Source organism: Typopeltis vanoorti, chromosome 5 (assembly GCF_054136105.1).
Source record: "Typopeltis vanoorti isolate ZY-2024b chromosome 5, IOZ_Tvanoo_1.0, whole genome shotgun sequence".
Lineage (NCBI taxonomy): Eukaryota > Metazoa > Arthropoda > Arachnida > Uropygi > Thelyphonidae > Typopeltis > Typopeltis vanoorti.
Window position 1 is genome coordinate 145,701,941 of NC_143553.1, and position 15,479 is coordinate 145,717,419.

At 35.4% G+C, this 15,479-nt stretch overlaps 1 protein-coding gene across 1 annotated transcript in view; it reads left to right on the plus strand.

Moving 5' to 3' along the window:
* LOC150106910 (sialin-like) overlaps positions 1-15,479 on the plus strand; it is a 74,366-nt gene that overhangs the window by 42,346 nt on the left and 16,541 nt on the right. Inside the window, exons 6-7 of the mRNA XM_090393503.1 lie at positions 1,497-1,643; positions 9,531-9,663. Coding sequence (XP_090249629.1) covers positions 1,497-1,643; positions 9,531-9,663 — 280 coding nt within the window. The remainder of the gene's footprint in view (positions 1-1,496; positions 1,644-9,530; positions 9,664-15,479) is intronic.

A 15,479-nucleotide genomic window follows, 5' to 3' on the forward strand; every position in this document is an offset into this window, starting at 1 on the left:
TTTATCAGTTAAGAAAACCCACATTATACAGGGTGTCCCAAAATTCAATCAAGATTTAAATTTAGCGTCATTTGTGCGGTAAAGTGTTGCCAACGAGAAAAAAAAGACAGCGTGACAGCTCACAGTTCAGGGTTATTAAAAATGACCACACACAGCGAAGAGAGTTCGTTGAATGGATTATGGAACAACAACCAATGGATGCTTATTTTTCGAACAAAAGCATCTTCAGCGATGAGGCTCATTTTCATCTTGATGGCTTCGTTAATCGACAAAATTGTCTCATTTGGGATTCAGAAAATCCACGAGTGATTGTTGAGAAACAAATGCATCCACAACGTGTCACTGTTTGGTGCGAATTTTGGGCTGGAGGCATCATCGGTCCATTCTGCTTCGAAAATGCGGCTGGTAAGGCAATAACAGTTAACGGTGCTCGTTATCGCGACATGATAATCCAGTTTTTTGTGCCTAAATTGCAAGATATGGATGTGGACGACATGTGGTTTCAACAAGACATGCCATACAGCCCGAGAAACGATTCAATTACTGCATGAGTCATTTCCTGGTCGTGTAATTTCCCGTTTTGGTGATCAGAATTGGCCGCCCAGATCATGTGACTTAATGCCGTTGGACTTTTTTCTTTGGGGTTTTTTGAAGTCTAAGATTTATGCCAACAAACTCACAACCACCCACGCCTTGAAGGAGGAAATAGAGCACTGTATCAACGAAATTCAGCCACATTTATGCAAAACTGTCATGGAAAATTTCGACAAAAGAGTGCATATGTGCCAGCAAAGCCATGGAGGCCATTTACCCGATATGCTATTCCATGCATAACCCTATACTGTATACTTTATGAATCAATAAGAAATTACAATTTTTAATTAAAAACTTGTGTTTTCTATCAAAATACTTCTTGCGTGAATTTTGGGACACCCTGTATAAATGCTTTCCATTTATGGCTTCACAAAGACAGGTCCTTTCTGTGGCATGTTCCATAGCAGCTGTTAATGTTTCTTGCTGCAGTGCCCTAATTTTTGCATGAATATTCTCCTTCAGCTGTTGGATTGTCTGAGGCTTGTTGACATACACCTTATCCTTCAGGTAACGCCCTAGGAAGAGTTTGGTAGCCATCATATCTGGAGAATGTGATGGCCGGTTAATCGTAGATCTTTGCAAAATTATTCGTTCACCAAAAAAATGCCCAGGAGTTCCATTCTAGTGGTGTGGGTTTCTTTAGAACAATAAAAAAAGGATAATGTTTAAACTCCTTGTGACTTATGGGTTACTCTCTGTGTGTGTGTGTGTGTGTGTGTGTGTGTGTGTGTGTGTGTGTGTGTGTGTGTGTGTGTGTGTGTGTGTGTGTGTGTGTAGAGAGAGAGAGAGAGAGAGAGTATACATACAAGCACAAAAATTCTCTCTCTCTCTCTCTCTAGAATTGCAATTAGCATACTAAACATTTAATTTTTGAATAAACTTTTTCTTTTTTTTTCATCTAGGATGGTGTTCCTTGGAAAGCTATACTGACATCGCGTGCTGTGTGGGCTCTTGGAATTACAAAATTCTGCGCTGCTTGGGCATTTTATACATTGCTAACAGAATTACCCAACTACATGCATTCCATATTGCATTTCCCAATTGAAAAGGTAAATTATTAATATATGCATTTTGTTTGTAATTTTTATTGACAATTTAAGCAATAAATAAACAAACCTATTAAGTAAATGTTTGGTTATCTGGCTTTCTGTAAGAAGTGCTTTTTTTTTTTGCCTCAATGTAAAAGTAAGTACAGTGTTATTCAAAATATCTACAAGGAAATTTTTTCTTCAGAAACTGATGAATCAGGATGGAAACATTTAAGATTGCCAGTTACTTTCTGCTGTTCTGGTTTGTCTGTTTTGTGAGATGGTGTTTGTGTGTGCGTGTGTGTGTGTGTTGTGGAGAGGGGAAAATGATCCGAGAACAGGGTGACCCATAAGCCAAGAAGGAGTTTAAACATGATAGGAAGAATAGTCCTTTCATCTTTATATATATATCAGATGGGCTAACTTATTTTTAGCTGAAACTCTTTAAATATTTCTCATTTACTGAATGGGATTCAAAATCCAATGTTACTTTTCAGCTGAAAGTCTCATCATTGTAGTCTCAAATTTTTGGAAACCTGATACAGCCATATGTTTGAAGTTGGGTAAGTTTCAACCTTAAGCAGAGAAGGAGTAGTCATTGAGTTATTTGATGTCTGTTCAAAAAAAAAAAAAAAAAAATGTTTGTATACAAGTTTATTCAAATTAAACCACAGGTTCACTGGTTGCTATGTAGTATCACTCTACTTTGGTGATCTAATAAATTCAAATATGTCTTTTGAAAGCCTTCATGGCTCAGGCAGCATAGACAAAGCTCTCTATTTCAAATCCTATCTAGAATGCAAAGAATCTTCATCAGGGTTCTTTGACAGTTTGGGTTCTTTTACATCCCTCAAAATGGGCAGACTGACCTGAAGAACACACAATTTACAGCCATAGCAGACAACAATGCAGATAAGATGCCTGCCCCCCCCCCTCAAATCATATGCATTATCAGGTTTCTAAAAAGGCCAAGCTTCTCCATGACAGGCCGTTGAGTCTAACAAAAAGGGTAGATGAGCTGAACGTTTTTCTCTGTAGAGATTTTCACTCTGTCTGCAACATATTGTGTGTATTAAGTTATGTGTGCAAAACCAGTATTTTGTTAACTCAAGCTATTATTATTCCGGCATTCAAAAGACTTGAATGAACACACACACACACACACACACACACACACACACACACACACACACACACACACACACACACACACAGAGAGTGGGCTCGGACATGCCTGAAATCGCTCCTGCTTTTACCTTGATTTGTGCGGTATCTAACAGAATAACTGGATGTATGTATCTGGTATCGACTGATAGCTTGTACAATGCTCTATCTAACAGTGAGTAACTTACTCTATAGTTTCACAGTTCTAAGCACGTATGAGTGAATTTTATTCTATCTTTATGGACTGAATACTGCTGTTCTGATTGTATCTATCGTTCAGCTACCCTCAAAATCATGATCCTTGCATAATACGATTAGCTGCTACCCTCCCAACTGCTACCACTGGAAACCTAATTCAATGGAAGCGTGACTTCTAGGAACAAGCAGGAAAACTGTAAGTACATTTTTCTTGAACTTTGTACATTAGAAAAGTTAGCAGTTCAATAGGAGGATATAATACTACAACTTTGAGTAATAGTAAAATGGTGACATGGGACGAATTAGAATTCGAAAAAGCCCTAGATTTGCTGCGTAACATAGCCAAAGTAAGCGGCAATTTAAGGAACAATTTATAAAAGGACATACTAACCATGGTGAGTGAATTAACAAAGGTTTTCAATAAAATGAAAAACGAAACTAAAGTATCAATAGAACAACAGACTGCTACAAACAACCAGGAACAGGCTAACTCAGCTATACTCGCATGCCGTTAAAGACAATTCTAAAAACAACGCATGCTGTAAACTCATAGTGAAACCGATAGCTCAATTAAACAGCGAGGAAACTAAAAATATCATCAAAGAAAAAATCGACCCAATGAAAATCAAAATCGGAATCACAAAAATGAAAAGTATTACTAACGGAGGAGAGTCTTAATTGAATAAAAAAAAAAAGACCGACATCGATTTGCTACATAACAAAATCATGAAGGAATGCAAAGACATGTTAGTAGCAAATACCAGTAGCAAATATCTTCCAAGACATTATATATGACATTCCCAGTGAAATTGACACCAATAATGCAATTGATTCAATCCGCATGCAGAATAAGAACTCTTAAGTACCGATACAAAGCTGACACAAAAATTCATCATGACAAATAAAAAAAACAAACAAGAGAAACTTAATTATTGAAGTCGATCCAATGGTGAGGACCAAATTGCTGAAAACTAGTGTCAAAATGTGGAAAATTTGCCATTGTGCAGACTACGTAAACGTCCTGAGATGCTTTAACCGCAATAAATTCCACCATCACACACAAGACTGCAGGGGGAAAACCACCTGTCCATTCTGCTCAAAAGAACATAAGTTTAGCGAGTGCACACAAAATAAGTCGGAGATGAACTGCATAAACTGCCAAAATCACAACAAGCATGCCAAAAAACAACTACAAGCATATGGCACTAAGCAAAGACTGGTGACATAAAACTACTATAGACAGATCAAAATTTAAAACACAGACTATGGAAAGCAATAATAGAGCTAGCAAAAACAGCACTACTTCCCTGCCATGCCTTCAAATAAATCTGCAATGCTCCATAAAGGTTGTAAATAACCTAACAGAATTCATAAAGAGAAAATATATAGGACTGGCATTAATACAAGAACCCTACAACATCAACAACAAAATATGTGGTATTCCTAGTAATTATAAAATATTTTTTCCAAAGGATTAGAAAGAAAGAGAGCTGCAATACTCGTAGTAAACCCTGAAGTCGAGGCAATACTAATTGCACAGCACAGCAAAGAGGACTCGGTACTTATTGAAATTACGTACAGAGGAATTAAAACTAGGGGTGCTTAATGGTCAAAGCTGTATAACTTAGAGGAGACCTCCACATAGCTTTTAAAGGAATGTGGAGAACTGACCAGGGCTTCTGAACTAATGTATAATCCTCACCTTCTCATGGTGCACCCTGATGGGTTACTACCTGGCTACTGAACGAATGAGGATGGGCTGGCAATTTGGGATTTCATCATCATCAAATTCCTGCATGTACCCTCAAGGGGTGTACAGGATATGATAGTACTACATGAAAAATTTACATCATTACTAATTTCCTATCTACAATTTTCCTCCAAATCAGTCCGTTTACTTGTCAAAACTCCAACATTATCAGATCTTATATTTCTATCGTCTAAGGCACTTTGTACTGTCTCAATCCACCTATATCTCGGTCTTCCTCTGGGTCGTTTTGCTGCCAACCTGGCAGAGAACACTTGTTTTGCTAATCTTTCCTCGCCCATTCTATTTAGGTGACCATACCACCTGAGATTAGCTCTGCTAACTCATTCTTGGATGCTGACAGTGTCAAGTTCTTTCCTAATATCCTCGTTTTTAATATGATATTGCCATTGATTCCATCTGTTCGTGCCTCTAATCTTTCTCAAGACTCTCATATCTGAGGTCTCTAGTCTTTGGTCAAGTGTTTTACTTCTGACCCAGCTCTCAGATCCATAAGTTAAAATTGGTTTGAACACAGTCTTGTATACAGCTAATTTAGTGTTCCTACTAATTTCTTTCTTATTCCATATGAATTTATTCAATTGACTTCCCACGATACCAGCTTTGCTGATTCTGTTGTCTATTTCTATATTTAGTTTACCATCTTCAGTAAAAATTGTGCCTAAGTAGCTGAAATGTTTTAATTGTTCCACAGGTTCTCCATTCACAACACAGTTGACATTTTCAATGATTCTGCCTATTTTCATTGTCTTTGTCTTTTTATTGCTGACCTTCATACCATATCTATTACAACAGCTATTCAATTTAGTCAGAGAATCATGCAGACTTGTAGCGGATTTATTTAGAAGTATAACATCGTCCACATAAAGCAAAGAGCTGACATTAACATCTCCAATTTTGATATCATGTTTAATACTACTTTCATAATGTGATCCATACAGATAATGAATAACAGAGAGGATAATGTACATCCTTGTCTCACGCCAGATTTAACATTAAACCATCTACCTGTACTTCCTTCAATTCTAACTGCTGACTTACAAAGTATTGCGTGATATAATGCCCTATTGTGTGATATGATGCCCCAATGAAACATATAACTGTAGTGTATAGAATAGCTTCTCTCTTGGCACCTTGTCATATGCCTTTGCAGATTGACAAAACTTAAATATAGATCTTTGTTATATTCCTGTGCTTTCTCAACTATTTTTCATAAAGTGAAGATCTGATCCTGACAGCCTCTATTTGGCCTGAATCCAGCTTGTTCTTCACCAAGCTTTTCTTCCACAGTTCTTCTCAACCGTTTCTCAAGTATACTTGCATATATCTTACCAGGAACACTCAGTAATGAAATGCCCCTGTAATTCTCATTCAGTTTTATTTCCCTTCTTATATATGGGTACAATGAAAGCTCTACTCAAATCATCAGGAATTTGTCCCTCTGCCCAGGCTTTCTGAACTATGCAGTGCAGCCACTGTAAGACTTTTATACCACCATTCTTCAGCATTTCTGGTCGAATATCATCTACTCCTGCTGCCTTTCCACATTTCAAGCCTTTGATGGCTTTTTCTACTTCAAGTATGGATATGTATTCCTGACTGCCTACCTGGTCAGTGTTTTTTAAAACTGTGCTGTAATCACTGCTTGTTTCGTTTAGCAGTTTTTCAAAGTAATTACTCCATACTTCAAGGATATCTTTTTCTCCCGTTTTTATGTCACCTTTATCATCCCTAACTCCTTTAACAGTACTCTTTCCTCCATTTCTAAGCATCTTCAACAACCTCCAGAACATTTTGCCACCTTCTTGATATTTATTTTCTATATTCTTGCCAAAGTTCTCCCATGACTTTCGTTTAGCTAGTTTTACACAGTGTTTCACTTTCTTAAATTTGTCTCTGTATTCTCTAAGAGCACAAGCTGACTTATATGCCAGGAACTTTTGGTATGCTTTCTTCTTTTCCTTCACTGCCTCTTTAACTTCCTGTGTCCACCATTGAGTTCTGATTTTTCTATCCTTGCACACAACCTCACCACATGCCTCTCTGGCTGAATCAATCAGTGTTTTCTTCAAGGCTTGCACTGAATCTCCAAGGTTTGGTTGCTGTTCTCAAATGTTTTCATTTTTTTTTCTTCAATAATCTTTGTGTATTTTAGTCTACTGTTCACATCTGAGAGCTGTTAAACTTTTATTCGCTTTAAAACTTTCTTACATGTTATTCTTTTCAATACGAAATTCAATTTTATCCTGCTCAAGACTAAATAGCGATCACTTCCAATTTCAAATCCTCTGTACGCTCTGGTGTCCTGCACCAGGGAGAAGACATCACTATCAACAATAACATAGTCAATGAGACTTTTCTTATTCCTTGCCTCTTCTCTCCATGTGAATTTATTTGTGGACATTTTTATGTTGGAAAATGGTGTTAGTAATAACCAGTCCATGACACCTGAGCAGAAATCCAACAGATATTTGCCATTATTATTAGCTTTGCTCTTTTCTCTAAATTTTCCCAAAATATTTTTGTATATCTGACAATCATTTCCTACTCTGCTATCTAGATCCCCAACAAGGACAAACTTTTCCTTTTTCATTGTGTCAGCTGCTTTCTCTAAAGCATCAAAAAATTCCTATACTTCTATCTTAGTAGAACCTTCTGTGGGACCATAGGCACAAATAAGTCTCATTATCCAGTTCCTCATTCTCATATTTGTCCACATCACTCTACTGTGATGTGGACAAATATGAGAATGCCTGCATTCAGGAAGATTAGCTTCGTATTTTGTGTTGAATACAATGGCTACTCCTTCTTTTTCTTGATTGTCATTGTCTGAATATAACATTTTGTATTTGTTGCTCAGAAAGATCTCACCAGATTTTGTCTTTTTTTGTTTCAGTCACTCCTATTATATCGATCTGGTACTTATCTAATTCCTTAGCTAGCTCCATTTCTTTGCTAGTCAGGCTTCTTATGTTGATAGTACCGATCTTTAACTCTGGTGATGTTGAGTTGGGGTGTGTTTTCAGATTTATTCCAGTGGCTGACTTTTCGCTGTTCGCCCTGGTTCACTGGCGAAAACAACGTGGGCTTTGTTTAACCCTAGCGATGACCCAGCCGGCATGAAATTTTGCCATGTTGTACCATCATTTCATATTTTGGTTTAACCAATTAGAATACAAATTTGGTAGGCTAAATCCCAAATTGCCAGCCCATTCTCATTCGTTCAGTATCCAGGTAGATACCCAACAGGGTCCACCATGAGAAGGTGAGGATTGGACATTAGGTCAGAAGCCCTGCTCGGTTCTCTGCATTCCTTTAAAGGCTATGTAGAGGTCTCCTCTCAGTTATATAGTTTTGACCCTTAAGGTATTTAGCCGACCAAATTGTATTTTTATTGGCTTAAACCAATAAAAAACCAATAAACCAATAAATTAAACCGAAGTTGGGGGAGGGGGGTAAGTGAGCAGTTTAATTTGGATAGAAAATTAATTGTAATGCGACAGCAAAAAAAATTCTGCATGTTAATGTAATTCAATTTTAATGGCATATATGACATTAAGAACTTGAATTATTTTGATGATAATTATGTTATCTCTGCTGTTTATTACGTCATGGTAGCTTAAAAATCACAAATTTCAAACTTAAATTATTACTAAGACAGTTCTTTACTAGGAATATGAAATTAAGTCATAGGACTGGGGTCATCTTTGATGAATGCATTTAATAAGTATTTAATTCTTAAGTAAGATGCACAAAAAGTGTACTGATTATTTGGGTGATTTTTACATCGCAGTAATTGTCTGGATTAGTTTGTAAGTTGGAAGTTAATTAACCATCAGCATTTCCAACATTTTTTCCATCTGATGGTGTCATTTCATTACGGACAGATGCTGTTTATATATAACACTAATAAATACTATAGCAGGTTTTGCTGCACATAGTGTTTGATCAAGTGATTCTAATCGATTGTGCATGAACATGTATCCGAGTTATTTCCATTTTTGGAAACTTCTCTGCTTGTTTTTTTTGTGAGCTTTTAGGCAGCTCTCTCCATAGTAGACTTCATTATGACATAGTATCAGAAATTCCAGCAAGCATTCCATTTCATCAATATGATGCTTAGAGTGGTTCACTATGGCACATCATCCACTGTAATGAACTACTCCATTGGTCCCTATGAGTTCACTATATTATCAAATATTGAATAATTATGCTAAGTCATTTTGGAAAGTCTGGTATTAGAAGATGTATCATGTATTAAAGAATTATCAAATATTCTTTTATTTAGCAAGGCAAATAATGCATATGTATTTGCAAATTCAGAGATTCTAAAATCAATTTCACTATACAAAGAGTTAATCATTTCTTCAATCCATTATGCATTAATGGAAACTAAATATATGTACATCTGCTATATGAGCAGTTTTTTTTTTTGTTGTCTGAACCATCAAAACGTTTTAAATGGAATTTAATCTTTAAAGGTCTTCATGTTTGAATCATACATTGGTGTTTACTAAGAGACCCTGTGTAGACATACAGTGCTTATCCAGCTGATAGTTACTGCTTATTACAGGTAAATGGAATAAGATAAATACAATTTATCTTGAATTCAAAATTCAAAAATTCAAATCATGAATATAGTTTCCTTTATTCATGATATTTACTGATCTTATTTACTGAACAGACTCAGTAAATCATTGGTTAAGTATAAAATTATTTAATTCTGTTTATCAGTATAGGTTCAAATTCTAACCATTTCTCATTTTTATTTTATTCAGAATGGTTTTCAGAATTCTTTCCTGTACATTGCTTTAAGTGTGACTACTGTTTTGTCTGGTATTGCTGCGGATTATCTGCGATCACAAAGATACCTTTCAGCTACTGCCATTAGGAAGTTGTTCCAAACTATAGGCAAGTGATATATTCAGATAATAAGATAAAATGAGATATTTTTTACTTCATTTCTTAATATTAAAGTACAATAAGTTTATAGCTGCTTAACAGCAAAAATGTTCTTTTTAAATTTATTTTTTCTAATAGTAAATACATTGGGTGCAGTGGTGTTTTGCACTTGAAATTAAGAAATTCTCTAATATGCTATTTGACTAGTTCAGGTTGTTTTAAAACCATGTGGAAGTCTATATGAAATATCTTTTTCTTTTTTTTCTTTTAGTGGAATAAGTTCTCTCTCTTTCGCATTATATCATGTTTCCTTTAACTTTGATATTGTATTTATAAAAAATGAATAAAGGCATCTAGTCTTTATTTTTCAAAAGAAGGAAAACAACTCATTATTGTTGTTATATAAACTGCATGATCAGCAACAACAAAAAAAAATTATTTTATTATCATCCACTTCACCCACTAACTAAACTGTCAGATCAACACTTTATTTTTGGGTGATTTTCATCTTATTATTTTTAGACACGTTAGCTTACTCTCATGTTGGTTTGCGACGGAAAAAAAATCAAAGTTAGAATTTGCAAATTCAGAGATTCTATAATCAATTTTACTATACAAAGAGTTAATCCTTCTTCAGTCTATTATGCATTAATGGAAAATATTGGATGAAATCAGTCATGATTGAAAAATCCCACATTCTTTTAACCATGACTGACTTTATCCAATATTATTTATTTATTTATTTATTTTTTTTTTTTGTGACTCCCACTCACAAAAGGTTATATAAGTCTGCACTACATTGGTACTGTGGATTGGGTGAGGATTTTTTCCCCCATTTTTATTAATTTTTATGATTTTTTTAAATTCATTTTTTATGTCATCCCAAAATCCTGTCCTAAAGATCAAACATGGAACTTTTTCAAGCCACTTTAGGCCTCCAGTAAGTGGAGATGGTGGTGGTGGTCTTGCACTGGGCAGTAAAATTCATCTACTGCTTAAAGACAGTCAGATACCTTTGGTGAGATTTGAACCTGCAACCTGTGGTTGCAGGTTCAAATCTCACCTGTGGAGAGCAGGATATGGTCACTTGGATAACCTGGCTGGCAATCACTCGTCTAAGCAGGCCAGCAAATGCAGATTGCATGCACACGCACAAAGTACTTCAACACCTATAACACGTGGCATGTCACTAAATAAAATAAAATAAAAATCATATATTGATGATATTGCTGTCCTGTAGCACAATGTTATCCTGATAATTCCAGATGAAAGCAGAACTTGTTATTGCCTATATATATGTGGGTGTGTGTCCAGGTAAGATTTATGCAAACATACTTGAGAAGAGGCTAAGAAAAGTTGTGCAAGAAAAATTTGGAGAACAATAAGCTAAGCTAGGCTCATGATAGAGCTGAAGGGATCAGATTTTTAAGATCATATTTTTTACTTTAAGCCATATACAGGGTGTCCCATAAGTTCCTAGATATTTCAATAATTCATAAAATTTGAAAAATTGGTGTATTAGAGTGTGGTTTGCACAAAAGTGAATCGCAAGGAAGGGGATTTTTTGGGGCTGAGATAAAAAATGTACTTCAAATTTTCACTGATATAGGGCGCTGTGCATCATTTGCAAATACGTGCGAATGAGAGTTCTATAAAACAGCTCATAATGAATGCATGCAAATTCCGAGTCATTTGGGGTTGAACAGAATTGTTTTTGTGATAAGAAAAATTTGTTGCTATGATGCTTACTTTGGTGGATAAGATATTGTTAGTGAAGTTGCCTTACGTAAGTGGGGAATCGGTAGCAGAAGTTTTATGAAAGTTTCAAACACAGAAAAGAATGAAGAAAGATCGAGGTCCTATCACTCCTGCCAGAATACAGTCTCTAATACGAATTTTCAAGAAAACTGAAAATTTGTCAGATTTCCCTCGATTATGCAGCCCAGTGTTATCCAAAGCCCATACCAGCATTGTGGTATCGCAAATGAATGTCCTAGCAGCACAAATCAACAAGCAGTGCACGAGAACTGCATGAATCACAGGCATAGCGAAAATGTCACTATTCTGCATCCTTTCGTGGTGCATAATCATCACACCACCAAAGTAAGCATCACAGTAACAAATTTTTCTTTTCACAAAAACAATTCTGTTCACCCCCAATGACTGGGAATTTGCATTCATTCATTAAGAGCTGTCAGCAGTACACCCTGCATTTTATATAATTCTATAATCCAGAATTCTGTCTTCCACAAGCTTCTCTCATTTGCACTTATTTGCAAATGATGCAAGTGATACAGCACCTGCTATCGGTGAAAATTTGAAGTTACTTTTTTCTCCCTGCCAACCCCTTTCCCTTCTTACGATTCACTTTTGTACAAACCATCCTCTAATATACCAATTTTTCTAATTTTTATGAATTATTGAAATATCTAGGAACTTATGGATACCCTGTAGTTATCATGGGAGTACAAAAAGCATATCTAATTTTTGTAGATATGGAGAAGCATATTATAAGGTGCCAGTAGAAATCTGTTCAAAATTCTATGATTATATAGTGTAAATAGTATGTATACATCATTAAATTCGTGACACTTACCTGTTTGGGATGGGGGGAGGGTACCAGACATTTTAATAGTACTACATGAAAAAGTTACATTACTAACTTCGCATTGAAATTAACAAACTATCATCAGTAGCTTTAACTACAGTTTTTACAAGGTATAATGCAAACAATTGATTTATTCAAAATAGTATGAACCGTGTGATGTTGAATTGCATAAATAATTAAATAATTTATATTATTTTGTATGATAATATAAATTATTTAATTATTTATGCAATTCATTTTACATTATTAACCTTTTCTTCGGTGAAAGCATAATGCTATTAGCGATTTAACATCACCTGGCTTGTGCTATTTTGAATAAATGAATTGTTTGCATTCTGCCTTTTAAAGAAACTTGTTTAAGCCACTGATGATAGTTCATTAATTTCAAACTTAAATATTTGGCAGTATATTTAATAAATAATACTTTTCCTTGTGTTTACGTGTAGATAAGTTAAAATACTATGGCATAAGTTTCCTTCAAAACTAGAATTACTAACTTCCAATCAACAATTTTCCTCCAAATTAATCTGTTATCAATCAAGACTAATATTATGAGATCTTATATTTCTTTCTTCTAAGCACTTTTGACAGTATGTCTGCCTAGTCCTTGGTCATTTTCCTGCCAAAAACCTTTCCCTCTCCCATTCTGTTTAAGTGGACATACCATCTAAGATTAGCTCCACTAACACATTGCTGAATGCTAACAATGTCAAGTTCTTTCCTAATATCCTCATTTTAATATGATACTGTCACTAAGACACACATTAGAGATGATAAAGGTGAAATGAAAACAGGAGAAAAAGATATCCTTGAAGTATGGAGTAATTACTTTGAAAAACTGCTAAATGAAACAAGCAGTGATGATAGCACAGTGATAAAAAAACACTGACCAGGCATGCAGTCAGGAATACATATCCATACTTGAAGTAGAAAAAGCCATCAAAGGCTTGAAATGTGGAAAGGCAGCAGGAATAGATGATATTCGACCAGAAATGCTGAAGTATGGTGGTATAAGAGTCTTACAGTGGCTGCACTGCATAGTTCAGAAAGCCTGGACAGAGGGACGAATTCCCGATGATTGGAGTAGAGCTCTCATAGTACCCATATATAAAAAGGGAAATAAAACTGATTGTGAGAATTACAGAGGTATTTCCCTACTGAGTGTTCCTGGCAAGATCTATGCAAGTATACTTGAGAAACGGTTGAGAAGAACTGTGGAAGAAAAGCTTGGTGAAGAACAAGCTGGATTCAGGCCAAATAGAGGCTGTCAGGATCAGATCTTCACTTTACGACAAATAGTCGAGAAAGCATGGGAATATAACAAAGATCTGTATTTAAGTTTTGTCGATTTGGAAAAGGCATATGACAAGGTGCCAAGAGAGAAGCTATTCAATACGCTGCAGTTATATGGTGTCAATGGGGCATTATATCAAGCAATACTTAGTATTTATTTGAGTTGTGAGTCAGCAGTTAGAATTGAAGGAAGTACAGGAAGATGGTTTAATGTTAAATCTGGTATGAGACAAGGATGTACATTATCCCCTCTGTTATTCATTATCTATATGGATCACATTATGTAGGAAAGTGGTATTAAACCTGATATCAAAATTGGAGATGTTAATGTCAGCTCTTTGCTTTATGCGGATGATGTTATACTTCTAAATAAATCCGCTACAAGTCTGCATGATTCTCTGACTAAATTGAATAGCTGTTGTAATAGATATGGTATGAAGGTCAGCAATAAAAAGACAAAGACAATGAAAATAGGCAGAATCATTGAAAATGTCAACTGTGTTGTGAATGGAGAACCTGTGGAACAAGTAAAACATTTCAGCTACTTAGGCACAATTTTTACTGAAGATGGTAAACTAAATATAGAAATAGACAACAGAATCAGCAAAGCTGGTATCGTGGGAAGTCAATTGAATAAATTCATATGGAATAAGAAAGAAATTAGTAGGAACACTAAATTAGCTGTATACAAGACTGTGTTCAAACCAATTTTAACTTATGGATCTGAGAGCTGGGTCAGAAGTAAAACACTTGACCAAAGACTAGAGACCGCAGATATGAGAGTCCTGAGAAAGATTAGAGGCGTGAACAGATGGCATCAATGGCAATATCATATTAAAAATGAGGATATTAGGAAAGAACTTGACATTGTCAGCATCCAGGAATGCGTTAGCAGAGCTAATCTCAGATGGTATGGTCACTTAAATAGAATGGGAGAGGAAAGATTAGCAAAACAAGTGTTCTCTGCCAGGTTGGCAGGACAACGACCCAGAGGAAGACCAAGATATAGGTGGATTGATACGGTACAAAGTGCCTTAGACGATAGAAATATAAGATCTGATAATGTTGGAGTCTTGACAAGTAACAGACTGATTTGGAGGAAAATTGTGGATAGGAAGTTAGTAATGATGTAATTTTTTCATGTAGTACTGTCATATCCTGTACACCCCTTGAGGGTACATCGCAGGAATTTGATGATGATGATGATACTGTCACTAATCCCATCTATTCACTCCCCCAATCTTTATCAGAATTCTCATCTCTGTGGTTTCCACTCTGTTATCAAGTTCTTTATTTCTAACCCAGCTCCCACATCAATAAGTTAAAATTAGTTTGAACACTGTCTTGTATACAGCTAGTTTAGTGTTTTGACTAATTTCTCTTTTATCCCATAAATTTATTCAGCTGATTTATTACCGTATCAGCTTTGCTAACTTTTTTGCTGATTTCCATATTTAATCTATTGTGTTCACTAAAAATTGTGCCTAAATAGCTGGAATGTTTTACTTGTTCTATACTTCTCCATTCAGGATGCAGTTGAGGTTTTCAATATTATATTTCTGCCTATATTCATGGACTTTGTCTTTTTATTGCTGATTTTCATACTAAATGTATTACTGTTGCTATTCAATTCAGTCAGGAAATCCTGCAGACATGTATTGGATTTATTCCAAAGCATAACATTATTTGCATGAAATAAAGAGCTGAGATTAACTTCTTTAATTTTTATATTCATAATGTGATGCATATACAGAGGAGATAATGACACCTTTTTCTCACACCTGATCAGACCTGATCCTGTACTTCCTTCAGTTTTAACTGCTGACTTACACCTCAAGTACAGACTAAGTATTTCTTGTTTATTTTTTTATAACATCCCATTTATAACATATAACTGTAGTGTTGTAAATAGCTTTTCTCTTGG